Here is a 25,707-nt window from a genome sequence, read left to right on the forward strand (position 1 = left end):
ATCCGCAAATGTCAGTTGACACATCACTGTTATCAAGGAAAACCACGCCACCTGAAATAACCCGCTGGTGGTCCGTAAGGGAGCAGGCTTTCACTCCTGCCAGATGCCTCTGGGTCTTGGGCCGTTAACCTGTTTCCTTACGTCCGAGGAAGACGAGCTCTTAGCCAAGCAGAAGCAGTTTTAGGGCATACTCCAGACCCAGAATTGTTATGTGATATTATCCACAATGAATTAAGATTTTTTGTCCGTAAAATTACTTTTTACAGAAACATAGCAAATTTTCCAAATTCAACCAAAGTCAACTAATAAAAAACTAAATTCAACTAATTTATTAGAATGGTTAGCTAAAAAACTAATTTCTATGTTCCCTGGTATCGCAAGGACAACAGGGCAACAAGGGTTTTAAATGGTAAAGGAGAACTTGCACTCATATATTCAACGCTTCCACGCAATGGTCAGGCTCGTAAATCCCAATAATACCGCTAGTCACACTGTCTTTTTACTTTCGTTGGCTCGTAATCGTTTTGCAATTGCTTCAAAACATATTCCGCATTCCGTTTTCCGCAGGAAATTCATGGAAGAAACTGGGGACGGACAAACTTCTTCAAATAGCCATATGAAGTCTGAGACAGTCCCGGAGAATGAAGATTTTCCCAAGCCATTGTCACAGGCTCCTCCCGAACTTTCGAGGCAGGTTGAATACGACAGGGCAATGCGCGCAGAAGCGGCTGTTAAAGCAGGCCCTGCTCTATCGAGAAAGGAATTCATATATGAAGATGAATGGATGATCGCGGTCAACAAACCCTCAGGTGTTTACTGTGAGCATGTTTTATCGTCAATTCCAGAGCTGCTGGCTTCTTCCCCGAGCTCTGCAGGTTGGTTTTCGTGCTTTGGTGAAGTCATTTTGCTTGGTTTTTCTGTTGTATCTTCGCCAAGTTTAGAGGTTTACTTTTAAACAAGTTGGTCGTATTCAAAAGCCTGGATACATGGCACCAAGTTTCCTCTATAGACAACTCGGGACTAAACGAAAACGAGAGTTTAATAATTCTCCAAGGTATAGACCAACCTGTGTTTGCTTGATGGTAGCTTCGCAGATCTCGGGTTCAATTATAACGCGCCAGACACCAAATATCCCCATGAATTTGAACCATTTGGAAAATGGGGTCTGGAGCGAACACGAGCTGGGAGAGATGGCGGAAGTTTAGGTTTTCTCAATCCTGCTTCAACTTAGAGCTGATTCTAACGTTAAACTTGGATGAAGTACTAAGAAAAAAAATGTACAGCCTTTATAAGCAGCAACATAACCCTGCTCTGATTCTACGTATTAGAGCTTGATGAAGTACTTAAAAAGGAGATTGAACATTAATACGATTGGAATTAGCTCACTTAACGTACAGAGTCAAAGTGGGTGGTGAAACGCCCCAAAAACTCCTGTGAAAAAATATGGCAAGAACATTGTTGAAAACAAGCATTGCACTATTGGAATTATTCCTACTTAGATTGATATCAATGATGGGCATAAGACAATGAGGCGATGCTTCTACAAGTAGGGTATGCCTTCTCTTAAGGGCATGCAGAGACATACTAATGAGCTTTTACCATTTCCCTACTCCCTTCTTTGTTAAGTGGTCTTGGATCATTTTGTGGAGAGGTGAGTTGGATAAGATAATATAAGATAATTTTATTATTGTTCAATAGAATATCACAGAAGTAGGTCAAATGGACTAAAAAAAGTACATTTAATGTTTTAACTTTTTAGTGTTGGTACAAGGTGGAAGTACCAAGGCATCTCGTAGAACATTGCTAAAAATAGAAAGATAATAAGATCCAAAATCTAAGAGTTCACTAGAGACTAGCTGCTAGATGTCTAGCTAAAGAATGATTAAGTAAAAGAGCTAAGAAAGAGTACAAGATGATGCGTTGGGATAATAGAAGTGCTAGACACTGCGAGGCTTCAAAAATCTTGGTATTGAGCAAAAGAGAGGATCTCAAGCCCAATTGGCTTTGGCAGCCAAGGATGAGCAAGGAGATTGAGTGGTAAGCTTGTTGTTGGAGCCGTCAAGCATTGTGGAAGGGCCAATGTAACGGCAAATGATATCCTCTAGGGAGTGGCCAAGACTGAGTGTGTGATGGCTACCTGATCCATGATGGGCACCATAATGGGTGAGATCAACTCTCCTAACATTTGAGACCGATGGGAAGAATCTATTGATAGACTAAACTTGATGAGTAGTAATAGAGGTATGCTAATGGGGGTGGCAGAGCTCGATGCTAGGGCTGTTTGGATTTGATTTATTTTCTAGTATGGTGGTGTATGGGCTAAGATTTGAAGAAGTCGATCAATTCCTTGGGGGGGATGGGGTCAAGAGGAGATAGAAGATATCACTAATTTGAGCTTTGAGGTATCTTGGGTCTCTAACTATCCTTTGTTGCTTCTCTTAGAGAGGGCAACCAACAAGTATGAGGTGATCCTCATAAGAGTCTTTAGGCAAGGTGTGACTTATGAACACTGAGATCTATACTTGAAAACCTTTGTCACAATGAAAGCAAGGAATTGTTGATCATGGTAATAGAAGAAGGTGGAAACACATCCTCTTGAATCTTGGAATAAGCACTTATATTTATCGATGATCTTGTAATAAAGGGGATGCTAGAAAATAAGATGTATATTTGTCTTAAGTTCATGTAGGTGTCAAAGTTAGTATATCCTTTTAGACCTCTTAGATTGTGATTGCTCTTAACCAAATATCTTAGAGGTCCCACTTGAAATTGACCTAGAGGAATCTTGAGGGCGTGCATTCACTAGGCATACAATGATGTAGAGAGGTTATCCCTCACGGCCAACACATGCTCCAAATAAAAGGCCATCTTTGAGTTTTAAGGTGCAATCAATGTAGTTTGGTTGTATAGTCTTTATATGTCCTCTCTAATAACTTGATTCAAGTCTTGCTTATATGAGAAGAGTTGTCTTGGTGCCTCTAATGAGTACCTAAAAGGGAGTAGAGGCTTTGTAGAGATGGCCATAGGCTAAAGAAGTTGAGAGACCTCTGAGAACACTTTAGTCTTGCCATGGGGTTTGGCTAGTAGGTTGAGCTCGTGCTTGATTATGATGCGAGATTCTTTCCACATGGTTTTGGTGTTGAACATGTGGTGGATGGATTCATTCAACCTTTTCTTGGAATAGAGAATTTTTTTCAACAAGAGAGCATCTGTTGAAGTCATTATGAATACCTCCCTAGCTAAGAGGGAGTGTTGAAATTTTGTAGCTTCGGTCGTTCTTCATAATTCGTATTATCCTTCCAAAATTGACAAATATAAATTGGCTTCAAGTTCCCTTTAGAATAAGTGGAATTTGAATTTTCAAAAATATGAATTTATGCCTCCAAAATTGTAAATTCAGCTCCAAGTCAGCCCAGCCCAAGGGACGTGTCCGTTTGGGCTCCCTTGATCACTATATATCAAGGCACTTCGACCTCATCTTTTGGACATCCAATTCAGATCATATGAAGCTTATTTCGGATCATCAAGCTTATTTCAGATCATCATAAGGACAAGTTTGAGGCATAATTTGAGGAAAGAAGAGGATGAAATTTGAGGTAGAGAGAAGAGGTTGAAATTTGATGCAGGAGACTGAAACTTCAGGAGGCCGAAATTTCAAGTGGGTGAATTTTATCTTTGTTTGATCATTGGTCAATTTGATTTGTTTTCACTGGAAAATTCAGATTGTATCTCTTTTTGAATGGACAAATTTCTCTAAGAAAAGGTTGTTGGGTTTTCCCTTGGTTTGGGGTTTTCCCAGGGTAAATTCTGTGTTTCTTGTGTTTGGCTGTCTCTTCATGTTTTTACTGGCATTATTGTTTTAATGTTGAAGAATTCCTATGTATAATTTCTTAATGATGAAGTAACACAAGATAAACAATGAAGAAAATCATTGGAAGTAATTATTTGTGAAGGAAATCCAAAATTTTCAACAAATCCCACATGGTATAGGCAATTGATGGGGTCGTTGATGTATTTGGTCAACACGAGGCCGAATATTTGTTTTGTTGTGAACACCCTAAGCTAGTTTATGGTGGAGCTTAGGAGGGTACATTAGGTGGCAATGAAATATGTACTCTGGTACTTAAGAGGTACAATGGAGTATGGGCTCAGGTACGTCAGGATTGGTGGAGTGTAGTTGTAAGGCTACACAAATTTAGATTGGGTTGGGAGTGTAGTGGATAGGGAGAATACTTGGGTTACTATTTTAGTTTGGAGTCAACTATGATCTCATGGTTTAGTAGGAAGCAAAATTCCATAACATTTAGCTCAACAGAGGTTGAGTACATGGCTGTGAGTTTGGCGAGTTATGAGGCCATATAGCTTTGCAAAATGCTCATAGGCTTATTTGATCTTGAGATGGGGTCGACTGTGATTTGCTGTGATAATCAAAGTTGCATTAATTTCTTGGAGAATCTAGTGTTTCATGATAGTTCCAAACACATATAGATTAGGTACCATTTCATCAGAGACAGGGTTGAAAGGGGTGTTGTGAGGTTGCATTTCCACAGATAAGCAGGTGGCAGACTTTTGCACCAAGCTCCTAGTGAAGGGGATGTTTGTGTTCTACATGGACAAGTTGGGAGTGGTGGAGAATCCTTTCCTTGCTAGGAGTGAGTGTTGATGTTTGTAGCATCAGAAGGTCTTCATAGGTTAAGTGTCTAACTTGTAGGGGGGGTCCTCTTTAGGTGCTTTATCGAGAGGAACAAGTATATGATTTCTTTCCAAAGCCTTAACTTAGGAAAAACACATTAATTAATCTATTGATTAATATTGGTTATTGGGCTAAAGTTTCTATGGATAAATAATGTAATTATTTAAGTGACTTAAATCTAATCTCCACTGTTGATCTAAGTGAGTTAGGATTTAATCCTAGCCCTCTATCACTTTGGAGAGTAGGGATTTGGCTCAATGAGAATTTATAAAGGGAGTCTAAGGGAGAGGATGAAGACAAAATATTGTAATTGACGGAGAGATTTTCTCAAGGAGTGAGAGGTTCAAGTGACTAAAGAGAAAGAGAAAAGTGTGCATCAGGATTTTTTTGGAGAGGAAAGTTGTGAAGGTTGAGAATTTGAGTGAGAAGGCTGAGATTTAGAGAGGGGGGCCAAAAATCTGAGCTAGCAAAAATTGTGAGAGGGGAGGCTGAATTTACTAGGTAGGTCGAGAATTATAAGGTGCAACCAACAGTTAGAAGGAGCCCAAAATTTGTAGGTATAGGCCAAGAATTTACTAGGGCCAAGTTGTTCTCCAGAGGTCGATTTTTCTCTAGGCTTAAAAAATAGTGGGCCATTTCTTGGTTCAACAATTGTTGTAATTTTTGTGTATTTTCTTTGTGGGTATAAGCCCTAAATTTTCGAGATAAATTAATGTGAAGGAAGATTTGATTGGGCAAATTTATGTGTTGTTTGTGATTGATTTTTCTGAGTAATTTCCACTACAAATTTATTGTGAAAAGTTAAAATACTAGTGTGTTTATTATCAACAGTTCAACAAATTAATTTACCGGTTAAATAAATTTTTAGATATAAAATAATTGCTATGTGAAATAGATCAGGCATCATATTTAGAAGTTAACATTCCATACAAGCATGTCCTTTCTCTAGCAAGAGCAAACCACACATCTTGAATGTTCAACAAATTAAAGAAGAATGAAGAGCTCCCACACCAAGTGCTTATCCAACTAAAGATTAAGGTAGAACAAATTTAGAGCAACAAGGCAAAATTAACACTCTTTATTAGGAACATGTGCTCCATCAAACCAGGTATCCTTCTTGAACTTCTCCTCTGCTAAGGGCTTTGTTATAATGTTGATCACTTGGGAATCCAAAGGAATGTAAATCAAGATCACTGATTCCTTCTATACTTCAAAATCTTTTCAAAATATTCAAGGTGTACTTCCTTTATTCAAGGACGATTTCATCAACAAACTGCTAAACACTAATGTCCTTCATGTCAAACTCATGGACCAATCTTGTTGTAGGAGCATCCTTGATTTTGAGCAAAATCTCATGCACCAAATACATCTCCCTCTCTCTTACATACATACTTACATATGTTTATGTATAAATTTGAGTCTTATGAATGTTGTCAACATAGGACATGTAGCGACATCCTATTCATTCAAAAGATTAGAGCAACACGCATTTGTTGGGACTGCCTTGGTTTGTATATGTGGTAATCTTGCCTAAGGCTCAATGACACTAGAGGCCTTGCCTTGGTAAATGGGATTTCTTGGAGTTGCTCGAAACTCCATTGTGGTGTATTCTCATGCAAGTCTTAGCATAAGATTGCCTTTATCCTGGGAATATTTTGGAGTTGCCACAACTCCACTAGGGTAACCCTATTGGAAGCTTGACTGCAATAGAGGTTTTTCGTAATAGTTGGAGACTCCTAGGAGTTGTCCACCTCTTCATTGGGGTAATCCCACTCAAGACTGAATTGTACTAGAGGGTTAAACCCATCCTAGGTTGATTTCCTACATTAAGCCAAGCTATTGGACAAATTGAAGGATGACATGTGTTATTTGTCCATGTCATCAAATGGGCTCAAGCTTCACTTGGGAAACAACTTGAAATGTAATGACCAATAAATAATGAGTGTGTGGCATGCACGAAAGGCATGTCATTATGAAGGCTATTGATTTTTGACCTTTGGCCATGTCAATGAAGGACTTGATCTAGAATTCGAAGGAAAGGAATTTATTGAAGAATATAAAAGGTTGCCAATCAAACTTTCAAGTCAGTTGCACATGATCAAGAGGCTTTATTTATTTATTTATTGCTGCCAATTAGGAGTCTTGTTGTTTAGGGCATGGTGAGGAGATCTATTTTGGACATAGACAACTGTGTTCACAGCTTCTCCTGTTAATTTTTATAACAATGGTATATACTATGTTCTATGCTTTAGCACAATTTACTTCAATGTTCCTTATCAACCCAATGACAATTTCCAATTATTTCTAGTAGCAATCGCATTAACTTAAACACATTGACAGTAAATTCAGATAGAACATAAAAACATGTGCAGAAGACAAGCCAAGACAAGAGGACACAAGATATGACAGATGCCAGGGACAAACCCCAATGTGGGGAAACCCTTTGATCAAATCTTCTTATTATTCTTCAATAGCTTAGCAGAGAGAGAGAGAGTACAAATATCAGAATTACATGCCAAAAACAGTGTTGTCAAATCAGCAGTCAACTGCAGCCCTAACCAAAAAGTCAACGGTGGTAAAAGCAGCTCCAAAATGTCCTCCAAGTAGCTCAGTGAACAATAGAAAAATGCAGCCTCCAAAGAGGGTCAAAGTCAACCCAAAACAAGCTCGGTCAACCCATTCAAACTCTGTTGTAATTATGCGATCAAATAAGAAAGTCAACGCAACAGTCAACATGGTCAAATAGTCCCCAATCACCTCAAATTTCATGCCAAAGAATGTGGCCTGCAAAGATTGAAATTCTGCCCCCAAAACAGAAGTTAACGCAAGGTCAAAGTGCCCAAGTCAACGCTGGTCAACGCTACCCTAATCTCTGAAATTTTCGGCCTCTAGAAATCTGCCTTCCTTCCACATGTGCGAAGAAGAGAGCCTCCAAGTTGTACGAACCAATCAAGAGAGGAGAGAGAAGATGATGTGATGAGATGAGTGATGTCCAAATGAGAGAAGGGTCACTCCTATTTATACAATTCGTTAAGGGTGAGGAGACACATCCATTGGGCTTCATGAGCCTACATTTCATTGAGGCCGACCTTGATAATTTGACCATGAGAAAGAATAAATTCAAAATCCCATTTCTACTTGTCAGAATGAGATGATCTTTATATCAAAATTGTACCTCTCGAAAAGAGGAATCCAATGCAATAATCATCTCCATCACATGAGCTGTCCTAAGGTGGAAGTTGGCTCTAGTTGCCAATTTTAACACTCCCTTTCAACTAGGGAGAATTCCACTTCCCAATCCATCTGACATCATCATGCCAACCTGTCATCCTCTACTGCCTTGCTTTGCTCTGTTGAACCATGAAGTAATAATGAAGAAGTGATCGAGAGTGAGTCATAATATGACATCGCTCTCCACTGATAGAAGTCAGTCCTTGATCCTAGATCAAGTTGTTGAACACGATGCATCCTAGTCATAGGGAGTACGGCACAGTACACGATGCGTCCATCGGTAGTGCTATGGTCCCTAACCATCTTTTCTCAGCTCATTGGCTAGATGAGAGGTACTTCCCATGTGTCTCGGACTCTATGGGTAGGACGTGTGCTGGGCATCAACAGGAGAAGGTGAACCACTCATCCTGCTCATATGCCATAGGAGAAGGTGAACCACTCATCCTATGCATATGTCAAATGTAGGGGAAGGTGAACCACTCACCCTATGGTCGCTCATAGCTAGCTCCAAGAAGTACCCCAAGCCCCTAGGAGTTCCCAGAGCTCTATGTCCAACTCATATGGGACCCTCATAGGAGGGTCGTTCCACGACTCCAAGTCTCTCTCAGAAGGTTAAGAATTTGACCTTCCCCAAAGGCTTCGTGAGAATGTCTGTGACCTGCTCATCTGTTCTAATGTGTTGGAGCCTTATTGCTCCTTGTTGTACCATATCCCGGATAAAGTGGTACCTGATATCAATGTTTTTGGAGTGGTCGTGGAACACAAGATTCTCTGATAGGCGAATCCCACTTTGGTTGTCGCAGAAGATCACGGTGGTATCCAACACGTGCTCAAATAGCTCACTGAAGAGCTTCCTCAACCAAACAACTTCCCATCTGGCCATACTTGCAGCAATGTAATCAGCCTTGGCGGTGCTTAGTGTAACCGATTTCTGCTTCCTGCTCATCCAAGATATAGAAGGAAACCCCAAAGAGAAGCAACAACCAGATGTGCTCTTACGATCCACCACATTGCCTGCCCAGTCAACATCTGAATATCTATGTAGCTTCAAGTTCCCAACAGTGTATCTCAGACCATAGTGGATTGTGCCCTGAGATATCTCAAGAGATTCTTAGCAGCAATCCAATGAATGTGATGAGGCTCAACCATAAATCGACTCAACGTGTTCACGACGAAGCATATGTCAGGACGAGAGTTGACCAAGAACATCAAGGTCCCCACAAGTTGACGATACTCGGTAGGGTTTGCTAATCCAGGCCCAACAATACTTCCACATAGCTTCTTAAAGTTGAGTTCCATCGGAGTAGTCATGGACTTGTAGTCCACCATCCCATATCTCTCAAGTAGCTTCACAATGTCTTTTCCTTGAGAAAGGGAAATCTCACCTGGGTTTTGCCAGACTTCCAACCCTAGGAAATAATGCATCAGTCCTAGGTCATTCATCTTTAATTTGGAAGGCAACTCCCTCTTGCATTGATGAATGAGAGGGTCATCACCTGTCAGAAAGAGATCATCCACATAAAGGACCAGAATGAAAGGTTTGTCCTTTTCAACCTTGAAGTATCGGGTCAACATCGCTTCTTGTAAATCCCAACTTCATAAGATAGCTATCGATCCTCTCATACCAAGCCCCAGGGGCTAGCTTCAACCCATAGAGGGCTTTCTTCAACCTGCATACATGTGTCTCACGATCTTGAACCTCGAAGCCCTCGTGTTGTTCCACACATACTTCCTCCTTAAGCAAACCATGCAAGAAGACATTTTTGACATCCATCTGATGTAGGTTCTATCCTTGCTAGGCAGCAAGGGCTATGATCGAACGGATGGTGGTATATCAAGCAACCAGTGCAAATATCTCATCATAGTCTACTCCTTCCTTTTGAGAGAAGCCTCGAGCTACAAATTTGGCCTTGAATTTCTCAACACTCCCATCAACTCCATGTTTGATATTGTAGAGCCATTTCGAAGTGACCACTGACTTGTTGTTGGGTCTAGGAACCACATCCTAGACATCATTCTTCATGATCAACTCATATTCCTCATTCATCGCATCCTTCCAAAACTGTTGCTTCACGACTTCTTCGAATGTACAAGGCTCAAATTGTACAATGGTACTCATGGCAGCTAAGTACCCTTGGTACCTATTTGACTTCTTGCTTTCACGAAATGTCCCCTTGGTGCAATATGTTTCTCAGCATCTTCAAGAGTATCTTTGAGCCACAAAGGTCTTTTTCTTGAAGTAGAGGGCTCACTAGGAGGTGGATCAATGGGATCCATCGAACCTTCAACATCGGGCATCGGTTCATCGGACGAAGGTTCATCCTGCTTTTCTACATCAACATCATCATTGTCCTTCCTTGGAATAGGAAGATCTCAGATCTTTCTAAGAGCAGAATCTTCATTGAAAGTGACATCATGACTTAATTCCACTTCCCTTTGACCAGGCACATAGATTCTATATGCCTTCGAAGTTTCACTGTAGCCCACAAACATTCCTTTCTTCCCAGATGCATCTAGTTTGTTTCTTTTCTCTTTCGACACATGAAAATATATAGGACAACCAAAAATTCTAAAATGAGAAACATTAGGTTTCTTATCGGTGAAAACTTCTTTGGGTGTCTTGAAGTCCAAAGCTTGATGTGGGCATCTATTTTGGACATACACAACGGTGTTGGCAACTTCTCCCCATAAGAACTTTAGAAGACCTTGATCATGTAGCATAGCACGGGTGGCTTCTATGATAGTATGATTCTTCCTTTCGGCAACACCATTTTGTTCAGGAGTATATGCAGTAGTGGTCTCCCTCTTAATGCCAACTTCTCTACAATAGTCTTTGAATTCATTTGACTCATATTCGGTCCCATTATCGGTCCTCAATATTTTGATCTTCTTCCCTATTTGATTCTCGACCAAGGCTTTGAAGGAGTGGAACCATTTGAATACTTCATCCTTCTTCTTTAAGAAATAGATCCATGTTTTGTGAGAGAAGTCATCCACAAAAATAACATAGTACAAATATCCACCCACAGATGTCACGGGCAACATACCTGATAGATTATAATGGATCAATTGAAGAATATTAGTGGTTTGAGTCACACTTGAGGGGAATGGACCCCTTGTACGTTTTCCAGGTTCACATCCCTGATAAACACCTTCATGATTTAAGTTGAATTCGGGCATCCCTGTGACCATCTTCCTTACATCGGGTAAGGCTTTGAAATGAAGGTGAGCAAATCTTTGGTGCCATAATTCGGATTGAAGAGAAGTATCACAAGGCATTACTCCCAAAGGACTTCCTCCAACTTGATAGAGACCTTCAACCTTGAATACAAGAGTGAATGCATATCTTGGGTTCCTTTGCCAAACACAAACCTTCCCATCAATGAATGTCACCTTAAAACCTTTGTCTTCCATCGCAGAAATAGAAACCAAGTTCTTTTTCAGATTAGGTACATATAGCACTTCTTGCAAATGAAGAGTTTGACCTTGATTTAAGTGAAGAGTAATAGTCCCAATTCCTTTCACGGGATAAGTGGCATTATCCCCAAGTATAATATCCATATTCGTCTTCTTTTCAACCAAGTTAGAGAGGGCTTCCTTGTACCCAGTGAAGTGCCTTGAGGCATCACTATCAATCAACCAATGGTCCAATGTATCCGAGGAGAGGCGGTGGAGAGGGCAGAAATAAGATAAAATTCTTTTTGCTTTACAACATTAACTTCATCATACCTGGAGTTTCTTGACTTCTTGGGAGGACAACCACTTCCATTTTGAGTAGCGGGAGCATTCCTATTTACTTTGTTATTGAACCTGTTGTTCCTTTGATTGCCATTGCCTTTGGAGTAGTTGTTATTGTTATCATCATCTCTCGGAGTATCCTTCTTGTGGGGACACTCTCTAGCAAAGTGGCCAAACTTGTTACAAGTAAAGCATCTTCCTTTTTTTCCTTTTTTGAATCTTGGTTTGAACCCTTGTCCTTGATTCCTTGGACCAGCATTGTTCCCTCTCTTATAATGAGCAGAGAAGGCGATAGGATTGTTTCCATTTGAGTGCTTGTCTCTTTCCATCATCCTTATTTCTTCTTGAGTGCATTTGGCAAATAGTTCATCAAATCTCGGAATCCTGTCATTGTTGAGAATGACAGTGTTGAACACATCCCAATCTCTTGTAAGGCCCCCAAGTGCAATAAGAGAGAGCTTCTGGTCACTAGTGACTTCACCAATAAATAGGAGATCATTCTTGATCTCGGTAATCCTCATGAAGTAGGATTGGATGGATTCTCCTCTATCCATCTTGATATCTTTTAGCTTGTTCTTGAGAAAGAGAATTTGATTTGCATTGTTTACTTTGAACATCCCAACCAACTTTTCATACATCTCCTTAGATGTTTCCAAATCAGAAATATAGGCAACCAAAGGCTTATGAATGGAATCAACAATAATCTTCTTAGCTTTTACCTCACCTTTCTTGTACTTGGTTTGTGCAGCAGCGGATGCATTTGAAGGAGGCTCTGCTATTCTTCCTTTGACATAGTCCATGGCATCATTCTCTTCCAAAGTCAAATCCAAAGTCATCTTCCATGCATGATAGTCGGATTTGTCCTTAAGCTTGTCCTCGGATTTGAAGAAAGATGTAGTTGTCATTGGGACTAGTTCCAAGTCCTTGTTCAACAACTTCTCGTAGTGGTTGCTTTGCTTCACTTTTGCTTGGGCTTTGTCTTCACTTGAGCTCAAATACCATGTTAATTTGAGATAATAATGGTAAGTTCTATGCTTTAGCACAATTTACTTCAATGTTCCTTATTAGTGCAATGACAATTTCCAATTATTTCCAGTAGCAATCACATTAACTTAAACACATTGACAGTACATGTGGATTGAACATAAAAACATGTACAGAAGACAAGCCAAGACAAGATGACACAAGATATGGCGGATGCCAGGGACAAACCCCAATGTGGGGAAACCCTTTGATCAAATCTTCTTATTATTCTTCAATATTTCAGCAGAGAGAGGGAGAGTACAAATATTAGAATTACATGCCCAAAACAGTCCTGTCAAATCAATAGTCAACAACAGTCAACTGCAACCCTAACCAGAAAATAAATGGTGGTCAAAGCATCTCCAAAGAGGGTCAAAGTCAACCCAAAACAAGCTTGGTCAACCCAGTCAAAGTTTGCTATAATTCTGCGGTCAAATCAGAAAGTCAATGCAACAATCAACATGGTCAAACAGTCCCCAATCACCTCAAATTTCGTGCCAAAGAATGCGGCCTACAAAGATCGAAATTCTGCCCCCAAAACAGAAGTCAATGCAAGGTCAAAGTGCCCAAGTCAATGTTGCCCTAATCTCTGAAATTTTCGGCCTCCAGAAGTCTGCCTTCCTTCCACACGTGCGAAGAAGAGAGCCTCCAAGTTGTACAAACTAATCAAGAGAGGAGAGAGAAGATGATGTGAAGAGATGAGTGATGTCCAAATGAGAGAAGGGTCACTCTTATTTATACAATTCGTTGAGGGAGGAGACACGTCCATTGGGCTTCATGAGCCTACATTTGACTGAGGTCGACCTTGATAATTTGATCATGAGAAAAACTAAATTCAAAATCCCATTTCTACTTGTCAGAATGAGATGATCTTTATATCAAAATTGCACCTGTTGGAAAGAGGAATCCAATGCAATAATCATCCCCATCATGTGAGCTGTCATAAGGTGGAAGTTGGCCCTAGTTGCCAATTTTAACATCTCCCCATAGAAACTTTGGCAATTTCTAATCGTGCAACATAACTTTGACCGCTTCCATGATAGTTCTATTCTTTCTCTCGGCCACACCATTCTGTTATGGGTTATATGTACAATGGTCTCTTTTTTAATTCCAGCTTCTTTGCAGAAGTCGATGAAATCACTGGAAGTGAACTCTCCATTGTTAGATTTGAAAATTTTGATCTACTTTCTAGTTTGATTTTATACTAGAGCTTTGTAATCTTTGAACATGTTAAAAGCTTGATTTTTATTTTTCAGAAATGAAATCCATGTTTTGCGAGAAAAATCATCCACAAAGATAAGATAATACAAGTAACCACCAAGAGAAGTTATAGGCATTGGTCCACATAAATCAAAATGTACAAGATGTAATACCTGACTGGTTTTGCTTTTCCCTGAAGGGACTGGTTCCTTCACTTGCTTTTTGCTTGCGCATCCTTGACAAATACCATCATGATTAGATTTGATTTCCGACATTTCAGAAACCATCTTTTTCACGAGGTAATGCTCTATAGTGCAAGTGAGTGAACCTTCGGTGCCAAAGTTCACTTTGATCATTGATGTCATGGATTAGTGCATGAATAGATCTTCCATTGATTTTGTATAGCCTTCACATCTAGATCCCAGAGTGAGGGCATCTGTCATGTTGGATCTCAATGGCCAAGTGAGAACTTTACCATTTATTAAAGCAACTTTCATTCCTTTATCTTCTAAAGCTGATATGGACAGAAGATTCTTCTTTAAACCAGGTACATATAAAACTTCTTAAAGAGTCAAAGTTTTACCTTGATCCAGATGGAAAGAAACGAAACCAAATCCCTTTATGGGATATGTAGAGTTATCTCCAAGAATGATCTTCAAATATGTCTCTCTCAACCAGATTAGAGAGTATTTTTTTGTAACTAGTAAAGTGCCTTGAAGCACCACTATCCACCAACCAACTATCACAAGAATCTGCAGGAGATGAACTAGAAAGAGCAGAAACAAGAAAGTACTTTGATTGAGTCTCAACCACATTATTATCATACCTTCGATTCCTTGAGGAACGATAGTATCCTCTATGAGCAGAAGGAGCATATCTTCTTCTTCTGTAATCAAATTTGTTGGAATGATTGTCGAAGTTGGATTTTGATGCTCTTTTGTCTTCTGAATAGTCACGAGTATAGTGGCCATGCTTGCGACAGTTGTAGCATTGAACTTTTGATAAATCTTTGGTCCATTGAGAGGAGCTGTTGGGAGCAGACTTTCTTGAATAATGCATTCCTCTTCTTCCTATCTTTTTTTTGCCTTTTACAACAAAGGTGGTAGGTTCTACCTCCTCATGCTTGGGAATTCTCTCTCTGGCAATCATTTTGGCTTCTTCTTGACTGCACTTTCCCAGGAGCTCGTTAAATGTAGGAAACTGGTCATTATTACTGATGGTAGTAATAAAAGTTTCCCAAGAAGAATGAAGACCTCCAAGCGTAATCAATACTAGTTCTTAATCGAAAACAATTTCACCAGAAGTTGACAACTGATTTGTGATTTTTGATATCCTCATGAATTATGCTTGAATGGCTTCTCCTCTGTTCATCTTAACATCCTTGCGCTGATTCTTTAGAGCAAGAATTTGACTCAAGTCGTTCACTTGATACATTCCAATCAACTTGTCATACATTTCTTTGACTTTCTTCAAATTGGAGACATAAGTGATGAGGTGGTCTCTGTTACCACTCAAACTAGCAGGGGTCCTAGGAGGGAATCCTAAAGGGACAATTGCTAGGTCAAGGGCAACAATGGAGCAATAACCCACTGTCACCTAAGCTAAAGCTCCCTACTCTCTACGGTCTTTCACAGATGGGAGGAGACCCAGTATGATAAGGATCACAAAGATTAATAGATCAAAGATAGGATGAAGGGTGATCTTAGAAGCCTATTCACAAGAGAGGCTCAAGATTGTGGCTTGCTTGTCTTGGAAGACAAGATGGAAGGTTCTCTGGGAAGGGCTTGGGGAGAATTTCAAGGGTTAGGTTTTAAGTATGTGTCTCATAAAGGAGATCCTTAAGCCCTAGAATTCTTGTGGAAACTTGGGTTCTAGGTGATCTTTGAAGAATTAACCTTGATAATGCATGTGACCACACGGGACCAAGTGGACCCGAGGTTAGGTTAAGAGGATAGGATATACTTGACCTAATTAGGGTAGGGAAAGGGATCAAAGAATGAATTTTCAATGAAAGGCAATGCAAGGATCCCAATGAGGTTTCTAGCCTAAGGGAAACTAAGGGCAAGAATTGGTCTTCGAACTAGGGTTTGCGATATCTCAAGATTCTACCTTCGGAATCTCATGAAATTTGGAGGGCTTCTTGAGGACACACCAGCGCAGCTGTGGACCAAAAATCGAATTATTTGGATGGCTAGATTGTGAGATAATTGATGCACTAGGTGACCTATGCAGGCTAGGCCTAGAAAAAGAGGGGAAGTTGAAATAAATAAGCTTTAAAGTGATCACCAGAGGAGGACCAGTGCTTTTTCCTTTGGGAGAGATGGAGTCATGGAAGATTTAGAGTTTGGATTGATTTCCACTTGTCAAGGAGGCCTAAAAGACAACTTCGTTGGGCATTAGGGCTTAATGGAAGTAGCGGGCTTAATGGAAGTAGCTTCAAGGTCTTTTATACTTCGTTCAACAATATTTGGTGACTTGACAAGACAAGGATGTCTCTAGGAACATTCATTCATTCAAACATGGCCCAATCATGATACAACACTATTTAGAGATTTAATTTCCACAATTTCGTTCCAAGAAAAACAACAAATTAACCCTAGAATAACAAAAATCCCAATATCATGAATGCAACAAAATAAAGAATCAAAATAGCATTAACATAGTACTTACATGTAAGAATAATATATCCAATCACCAAGATATGCCAATCATAGAAGCTCCAAGACAAAGAAGAATAACCAAACATTGAAATTCATCCATTCATCCAAAAAGTCTCATCCTCAAAAGATAGCGAAAATCTCACAAGAAGATATGATCCAATCCAGGTGATGATGCTAAAATGAATTCACGTCACTTATATTTATACACTTCTAATGAGTTTGATTTAGCTAATTAGGCCTACATTAGCCCCTATAATAAAATAATGTGCAAAATATTTAACTTTTGGTGACAAGCCCACCAAACTAGCTCATAAACAAAAGAATAAGCCTCTCAAGAGGTCGAATAATGACTAGTGCATGTCGTTTAACCTTGGAGGAGGCCTAATGGAGTCCATATGTGCCATAATGTGTAGTTGAACTCCCAAAAGCAGTGGACAGGGGGTTGGCCCCTTGTAATAACCTGTGGTGCTCCAAATGACATGTGGGGGCACACAAGTGTCCTTATGGGTCTCCAAACAAATCGAAGATGCCTGTAGATTGCCTGCAAGGGCTAGAACGACGATGTAGGTGATGCCACATCACTGTACAAGTCTTGGATCATCTGCCAAGTGTATGGTGCAACTCTAGGGCCAATTGAGCATGATGGATCAGGGGCATCTTCCTCGTCCAATAAGTGAGCCACGAGCAATCTTTGAATGGCTGTGGGGATCCATGGAGTGTTGTCTGCTGTTGTGGAGGCCAATGGCTCTCTACACACACCCTACATGTGCCAATGTAGCCCTCTGGGGTTAGGACCCTGTATAGGAGACCAAACCCAAATGGAAACCACCTGCAATCCTGCATAAGATCCAATGCGTCCTCGTGTCTTCTAGTGCACCAAGTCATTAAAGAAATCAAGTAAAAGAGTTTATAAACCATGGATAACAAGTGAGGAGTTCATAATGGCATGCCCTTCCATAGTGGGCTTTGGCAAGTGCTAATGTCTCCGAACTCCAAATAGGGTTAACCAAGCATCCTATTAGGTGGTTTCTACCTCTAAAGGGGGTGGTATGTTCGTGGTACATCCTTCAAATGATGGTGGCATGTGGCATAATGATGGAATGGAGTAGGAAATGAAAGGGGTAAACTTGGATCACATGCCATGGTACAAGGGTAACTAATAAAAGGGAAGTCCACACTTGGGTTAATAATGTGTAGGAGGGAGAAATCGTGGTGTATGAGTTACCCCGGCCTTGATTTTTCCACCTTTCTTCATATGCATTTTGCCTTTTATGATTTTCTTTGGTTAACTGCTCAGGGCTCTAGGTAATGAGAGCATGATGCGTAAAGTATAGCAGTGGATACCCCCTTATAAGGTGGCGCAGTTCATCACTCACCAGGGGTTGGGACAATCATGGGTTCCTGAATGATAAAGGAGGCTCATCAAGGGCCATGTAGGAACTAGGGTGATGGCCATGGAATGGGGTAGAGCTCATGTCATGGCTTTTTCCCACGTGCTAAATGCTTTTGTCCTGGCCATATTTTGCATTTTGTGGTACAATTTTCTGTTGAATGTGGCCAGTTATGCTTTTTCTTTTTCTTTTAACTGCATCAACCTCCAGGCATCGTTCCAGGCCCGACCTAAGATGTGCGGCAAGGGGAGGGGGTGGTTGACCCTATGTGGGCCGAATGGAGGAATGTGGACCCAGGTGGGAGGAGAGATGATTAGGGGTGTAATGAGCGGAAGGGGAGTAATATATGCAAATCGGGGAGTGGTACCACGCAATCGAAATTAGGTTTTCCCATGTAGTACCATCCTTAAAACCAATATGTCAGTTAAAGAGATCCCATGGGACCAAGGTGCAAGATTAACATCCAAAAAGAGACCTAGGGGATTAGAGCATAGACCTAGACCACTCTTTCCGCCGAATCCCCCCATTAATCCATGCCTAAAGTTTCCATGATAAATAAACTAGAATACTCAATTACCAAATAACAAGGCATACCTTTAGTTTTGGGAGGCCCACCTTCAATCATACGATCATAACATATGGGTGAGGGAACACATGGCTGACTCAAGTGGTAGAGAAATGGCACATCGAGCTAGTTGGTGGTTGTGAGGGGCTGCTGGCTAAGGACTATCATGGAGAATTTTGTTTCTCCTAGGGATATCATCCACAAAATGGTGGGTAACATCTAGCTCCAACTGGGACATGATCTCTCGGAAAAGTGGGCAAAGCTACTCGAATGGGAGGTCATGAGAACACCAACAATCTCTTGGTTACCGTAGACCTGTTACTTGCACATATCAAAGACTAAACCCATGAGGCAACATGCTTTTATGGTGTCTTATGATCACCCAAGCTTAGTGTTAGGCCATAAAATCAACAGAAAAATAAAAATATGCAAATTTTAATCTAAATGCAACTAATCTACCATAAATAGAATGACCATACATGGATGATCACGTGAGATGTCAATGATACACTTCTAATGAGTTTGATTTAGCTAATTAGGCCTACATTAGCCCCTATAATAAAATAACTAACTTTTGGTGGCAAATTTTAATCTAAATGCAACTAATCTACCATAAATAGAATGACCATACATGGATGATCACGTGAGATGTCAATGATACACTTCTAATGAGTTTGATTTAGCTAATTAGGCCTACATTAGCCCCTATAATAAAATAACTAACTTTTGGTGACAAGCCCACCAAATTAGCTCATAAACCCTCTCAAGAGGTCGAATAATGATAGTGCATGTCATTGGGCCTTTAAGGAGCCCTAATGGAGTTCATGTGTGCCATAATGTGTAGTTGGATTCCCAAAAGCAGTGGACAAGGGGTTGGCCCCTTGTAATAACCTGTGGTACTCCAAATGACATGTGGGGGCACACAAGTTTTCTCATGGGTCTCAAAACAAATCAAAGATGCCTGTAGATCGTTTGCAAGGGCTAGGATGATGGTGTAGGTGATTCCACATCATCGTGCAAGTCCTGGATCATCTACCAAGTGTATTGTGCAAATCTGGGGCTAGTTGGGCACAAGGGAGTAGGTGCATCTTCCTAGTCCAATAAGTGAACCACGAGCAATCTCTGAATGGCTGTGGGGATCCATGGAGTGTTGTATGCTATTGTGGAGGCACATGGCTCTATACACACACCCTACATGTGCCAATGTAGAACTCTGGGGTTAGGACCCCGTATTGGGAGACCAAACCCAAATGGAAACCACCTGCAATCTTGTGTAAGATCCAATGCGTCCTCATGCGTTCCAACACACCAAGTCATTAAAGAAATCAAGTAAAAGAGTTTATAAACCATGGATAACAAGTGAACACTTCATAATGGCATGCCCTTCCATAGTGGGCTTTGGCATGTGCTAATGTCTCTGAACTCTAAATAGGGTTAACCAAGCATCCTATTAGGTGGTTTCTACCTCTAAAGGGGGTGGTATGTCCGTGGTACATCCTTCAAATGATGATGGCATGTGGCATAATGATGGAGTGGAGAAGGAAATGAAAGGGGGCAACCTGGATCACATGCCATGGTACAAGGGTAGCTAATAAAAGGGAAGCCCACACTTGGGTAAACAATGTGTAGGAGGGAGCAATCGTGATGCATGAGTTACCCAGGCCTTGATTTTTTTCACCATTCTTCATATGCCTTTTGCCTTTTATGATTTTCTTTGCTTAATTGCTCGGGGCTCCAGGTAATGAGAGCATGATGCATAAAGTATAGCAGTGGATACCCCCTTATAAGGTGGGGCAGTTCATCGCCCACCGGGGGTTGGGACAATCATGGGTTCCTAAATGATAAAGGAGGCTCATCAAGGGCCATGTAGGGTGATGGCCATGGAATGGGGTAGAGCTCATGCCATGGCTTTTGCCCACATGCTAAATGCTTTTGTCCCGACCATCTTTTGCATTTTGTGGTAAAATTTCTTGTTGAATGTGACCAATTATGCCTTTTCTTTTTCTTTTAGCTGCGTCAACCTCCGAGCGTCATTCTATGCCCAACCCAAGGTGTGGGCCAAGGGGAGGCGGTGGCTGACCCTATGTGGACGAATGGAGGAATGTGGACCCAGGTGGGAGGAGAGATGATTGGGTGTTTAATGAGCTGAAGGGGAGTAATATATGCGAATTAGGGAGTGGGACCACACAACCAAAATTAGGTTTTCCCATATAGTACCATCCTTGAAACCAATAGGTCAGTTAAAGAGATCCCACGGGACTATGGTGCAAGGTTAACATCCCAAAAGAGACCTAGGGGACAAAAGCACAGACCTAGACCACTCTTTCCGCCGAATCCCCCCATTAATCCATGCCCAAAGTTTCCATGATAAATAAACTAGAATACTCAATTACCAAATAAGAAGACATACCTTTAGGTTTGGGAGACCCACCTTCAAACATACGATCATGACAAATGGGTGAGGGACCACATGGCTGGCTCAGGTAGCAGAGAAATGGCACATCGAGCTAGTTGGTGACTGCGAGGGGCTACCGGCTAAGGAACATCATGGGGAAATTTTTTCTGCTAGGGATATCACCCACAAAATGGTGGGTAACAGTCTCCAAGAAATTCGAGGATACTTTTTTTCACCTTGACTTTTCCTTTCTTGTATCTCGCCTTGATAGCAACATTGGAGTTTTCAGCTGGTTCTGCTAACTCTCCTTTAACATTTTCTGGAACATCATGTTCCTCAAGAGTAATATCCAATCTGGCCTTCCAAGGGAGGAAGTTTGAAGCATCAACGAACTTTTCTTTATTTTTAGAGTAGGATGAAGACTTCTTGATCAACTCAAAATTTTAGCAGCAAATAGAAAGAGACAACGAGAGATATTTCAGCTGTAAATGAGATATTTCAGCAGCAAAAGGGAAGAGAAATTTCAGTAGAAAATGAGCAGCAAGTACAAGGAAAAACAAGAGATATTTAGGCAGAAAGAGAGCTGCAAATGGAGCGGACAACAAGCTATATTTCAGAAGAAAGAGAGTTGCAAATGGAGTGGACAACAAACTATATTTCAGCAGAAAGAGAGTTGCAAATGGAGTGGACAACGAGCTATATTTCGGCAGAAAGACAGCTGCAAATAGAGCTTGTCTTCACCAAAGCTCTGATACCATGTTGAAATTATGATGTTCTATGCTGTTACAATCACGTAAATCCGGAATTTCTTTATGCTGCAAAATAAGTAAAACAATTGTAGATAGAACATAAACCATATAAACCATATGCACAATGAAAGATAGTTAATAACTCAATGAGACACAAAGATGTTAGGTCAATGACTAGAGAAAAACCCACAAGGGAAAAACCCAACCAAATTCTTCTTCTATTAGAAATCAATTGTTCAACAGAGAAACAAAGTACAATGAGAGAATGAAGAAGTTCACCCAAATCTGAAGAAGATCTCTGATAGTAGTAGTTGATGCAAACATTGAATCACTTTGGCTCTCCAGGATCTGCGCTTGCTCTTCAAGACTCTCTCTTTCTTTAGACTCTCCAACTCTCTCTTTCTCAAGTTTGAATTCTCCTTTGACAAGCACAAGTGTGTCAAGTGAGGATGAGTGACAAATATATAGGAAGAGCAAGGAGGTCAAATTCACGAGGGAGTAACTCCTATGCCTCGAGGAGGAGTTACATATGCCTAAATAGGAGTGTAACTTATGCATTAAAGAGGTGTAAGAGGAATCTTTTTATGACGAGTCATTAAAGTGTGTAAGAGAGTGTAATAGGTGCTTAAAAGCATTAAAGAGGGAGATGAATGAATCCATTAAGAGAGAGAGAGTAACATATGCATTAATTAAAGGGAGTTACATATGACATAATTGAGTCTCATGATTGAGAGACTTGAATTTCTTTTTAATAATAATATAATAATATCATAAAGAGGATAATAGTAATAATAATAATAATAATAATAATAATATTGATGATTAAGTTAAAAATTAAACAATTGAGATTGATTAAGGACAAGTTAAGTGATTTTCCATCATATATATATGATTACAAATTGATGGAAGGTGATTTACTATTTTTGGAAAGTCATGGTTGCAAAGATAGACATGACTTTCTATTTTTAGAAAGTCACTTTAAAAAGGTCAGAAATGAAATTTTATTCAAGGAAATTCATCCCATAGTTGCCAATTTTCAACACTCCCTCTTAGCTAGGGAGGAATTTCTTTCTGATACAAGGATCTTTGCTATCTCTTCTTTGGAACAATGATGTTACAATCTAATGAAGAAGAATAATCATAGGGGAGATACATCCATCACCCTATACACACTTGGGGGGGTCCACTTGTCAACACATGACAAGGATCTCACACATCCAAGGTTCATCATTGCTTGGGGGGATTCACTTGTCAACACATGACAAGGATCTCGCTCATCCAAGGCTTATCACTGCTTGGGGGGATCCATTTGTCAACACATGAGTAGGATCTCGCACATCCAAGGCTCATCACTGCTTGGGGGATCCACTTGTCAACACATGACAAGGATCTCGCTCATCCAAGGCTCATCATCCATGACCGCCCTCTCTAGGAAGGGTCACATCTGTCAATCCAAGCCGCTCTGTAAAAACCAAGAACTTTCCTTTCGGCAAAGGCTTGGTAAGAATGTTAGCAATCTGGTCATCAGTTGCTATATGATGAAGTCTTACTGCTCCTCTTTGCACCATATCCTGTATATAATGATATTTGATGTCAATGTGTTTGGACATGTCATGAAACACATGATTTTCAACAAGTCAAATCCCACTTCTATTGTCACAGTAAATTACTGTAGTATCCAATACTTGCTCAAACAACTCCCAAAAAAGCTTCCTTAGCCATACTGCCTCACAGCTAAGGGCAACATAATTTTTCTTTCTGCTCATCCAAGATATCATGGCAGATCCTAATTTGAAACAACACTCTGATGTGCTCTTTCTGTCAGTAGAGTTACCAGCCCAATCAAGATTAGAGTATCCATGTAGCCTTACATCTTCGACAGTATATCTCAATCCAAGATTGATGGTATCATGCAGGTACCTCAACACATGCTTTGTAGCAACCCAGTGTGCATGAGCAGGGTTAATCATGTACTAACTGCAGAGCATATATCTGGTCTAGTGTTCACTAAGAACATCAGTGCCCCAATTAGTTGATGTTACTCAGAAGGATTAACCAAATCAGGTCCTGCAACTTTACCACAAAGCTTCTTGAAATTCATTTCCATTGGAGTATTCATGGTCTTACACTTAGTGATGCCAAACCTTTCTAGTAGTTTGACAACATATTTTCCTTGAGAAAGGAAAATCTCACCAGATTTTTGCCATACTTCAAGGCCCAGAAAGTAGTGCATCAAACCAAGATCTTTCATTTCAAGTTCAGAAACTAACTCCCTCTTACATTGGAGATTAAGAGGTTCACTACCGGTCAAAAATAAATCATCAACATACAATACCAAAATCAAAGGCATACCTTGGATTGTCTTAAAGTAAAGATTTGGATCTACATTGCTTCTGGTAAAACCAAGCTTCAAGAAGAAGCTATCTATGCAAGCATACCAAGTTCTTGGATGTTGCGTCTGTTGAAAAATCTAAAGGGAAATGATTAGAGTGATTTCTCTTTCTTTGATAACTCCTTGTGATGTCTTTTTACTTATCTTACTTATTAACTTCACTTATTATTATTATGTTTGTGTATCATCAAACAACTACCAAAAACAAGAAGAACAAGAACACATAATATACGCTGCAAGCTAGGGCCAAAACCTCTCCACTTGAGAGGAAAACCCACAAATCTCTTCTCTTCCTTATAGATTCTTCAATTGACGAATTCCAAGACCTTTAGACCAAGACCAATACCCTCCAAGACCAAGTCCAACATTTCCGGATAATGTGCTTTCCTTGTCCAAGTCAAACCCAGTCAAATCTCTTCCAGTAGCACAACTTCGACCCACAACTGTAGAATTTCAGCCTCCATGACAGAGCTGAAATTTTCGGCTCTCCTGTAGTTGTTGCTTCCACACGTGTGAGCTTCTTTTAGCCTCCCAAGACTTCCTTAGACCTTCGCTTGGATTTCTCTGACTTCTGGAGCTTGAGGATGGCTTCTTGTGACCTTCACTTGACCTTCTTGCCTTCGCTTCTTCAAGATCGAACTTGTAGAGGAAAACCCTAGATATGTGGCAGGAACCCTAACCTTTCTTTGCACGTGTGAGAGAGAAATAGCCCAAAACCAAGTCTTCTTCGTCCTCTTACCTTCTTCCTCTTCTTCCTTTGCTTGAATGTGTGAGAGATGAATGTGATCCAAGGAGGTTGAGTTTCCTCCTTTATATAGGCTTCTCAAAGGTGGACGTGGCTCCTCAAATTACGCTGACTTGCCAGTTGCCAGGTCGACTTGATCTTGGAGGGTATTTTGACACTTTTAAGGACAAAAATAATTTTCTTTTACAAGTTACAATGTGCCGAAAGGGGTCTTCATTGTTCAACTTATGACAATGGCTCTTTTGACTTCTTGACCTAGGACAAACCCTAGAAGCACTCAATAGGTGCTTGACCTATAAAATAAAAGACCTTGAGCATGAAACCCATGCTCCAAATAGTAATAATAATTTTCTTTTATTTTACAATTTACAAGAATTGGAAGTACATTTCATATTTATGAAGACCGAACCTAATTACACATTTTTCAACACTCCCTCTTAACTAGTGAGGTATTCATAAATGGTACATGGACATTCTCAATCTGAAGAGATCTCGTAAGAAGAGTCGGATCGGTAACCCATCCGTTTAGCATCATAACAACCAACATTGTCATAGAGCAAGGCCTTGACTAACAACTCTATCTCTCCACAAGATCAGAGCACAATGTTGGCGAGACTAATGATTTATAGACACCATCATCATTGTCTCTCAAGGTACATACCCCACTTGGGTGTTCACAGAGTATGACCTTCCTTTGGACTATTGTTATCTTGGATAGCTAGTCCTCAAAGAATATTGGTCCACGATTACTCTTATCTTGGATACCCTACCTCATCCTCAAAGAGTATTAGATGCAAGATGCTTAACCAATCCTCCGTTATGTATTCCCAAGTGAAGACAAGAATGATGTGCCTATCTCTCCCTCTCAACTAGGGAGGATACATCAACCAAACCAAGCTTGTTTCTCAAATACAAAAGCTTCTTC

At 40.3% G+C, this 25,707-nt stretch overlaps 1 protein-coding gene across 2 annotated transcripts in view; it reads left to right on the top strand.

Moving 5' to 3' along the window:
- Positions 1-345: 345 nt before the first annotated feature.
- The window catches only part of LOC149247695 (RNA pseudouridine synthase 1-like), a 111,453-nt gene continuing 86,091 nt past the window's right edge, over positions 346-25,707 (top strand). Inside the window, exons 1-2 of one of the 2 annotated variants that reach the window (XM_089458277.1) lie at positions 346-454; positions 568-875. In XM_089458277.1, coding sequence (XP_089314403.1) covers positions 575-875 — 301 coding nt within the window. In that variant the 5' untranslated portion in view covers positions 346-454; positions 568-574. The other variant, XM_089458276.1, reaches the window with a different exon arrangement.

The sequence above is a fragment of the Pinus tabuliformis genome, chromosome 7, assembly GCF_031772625.1.
Source record: "Pinus tabuliformis cultivar Carrire ecotype Pingquan chromosome 7, CPIR1, whole genome shotgun sequence".
Lineage (NCBI taxonomy): Eukaryota > Viridiplantae > Streptophyta > Pinopsida > Pinales > Pinaceae > Pinus > Pinus tabuliformis.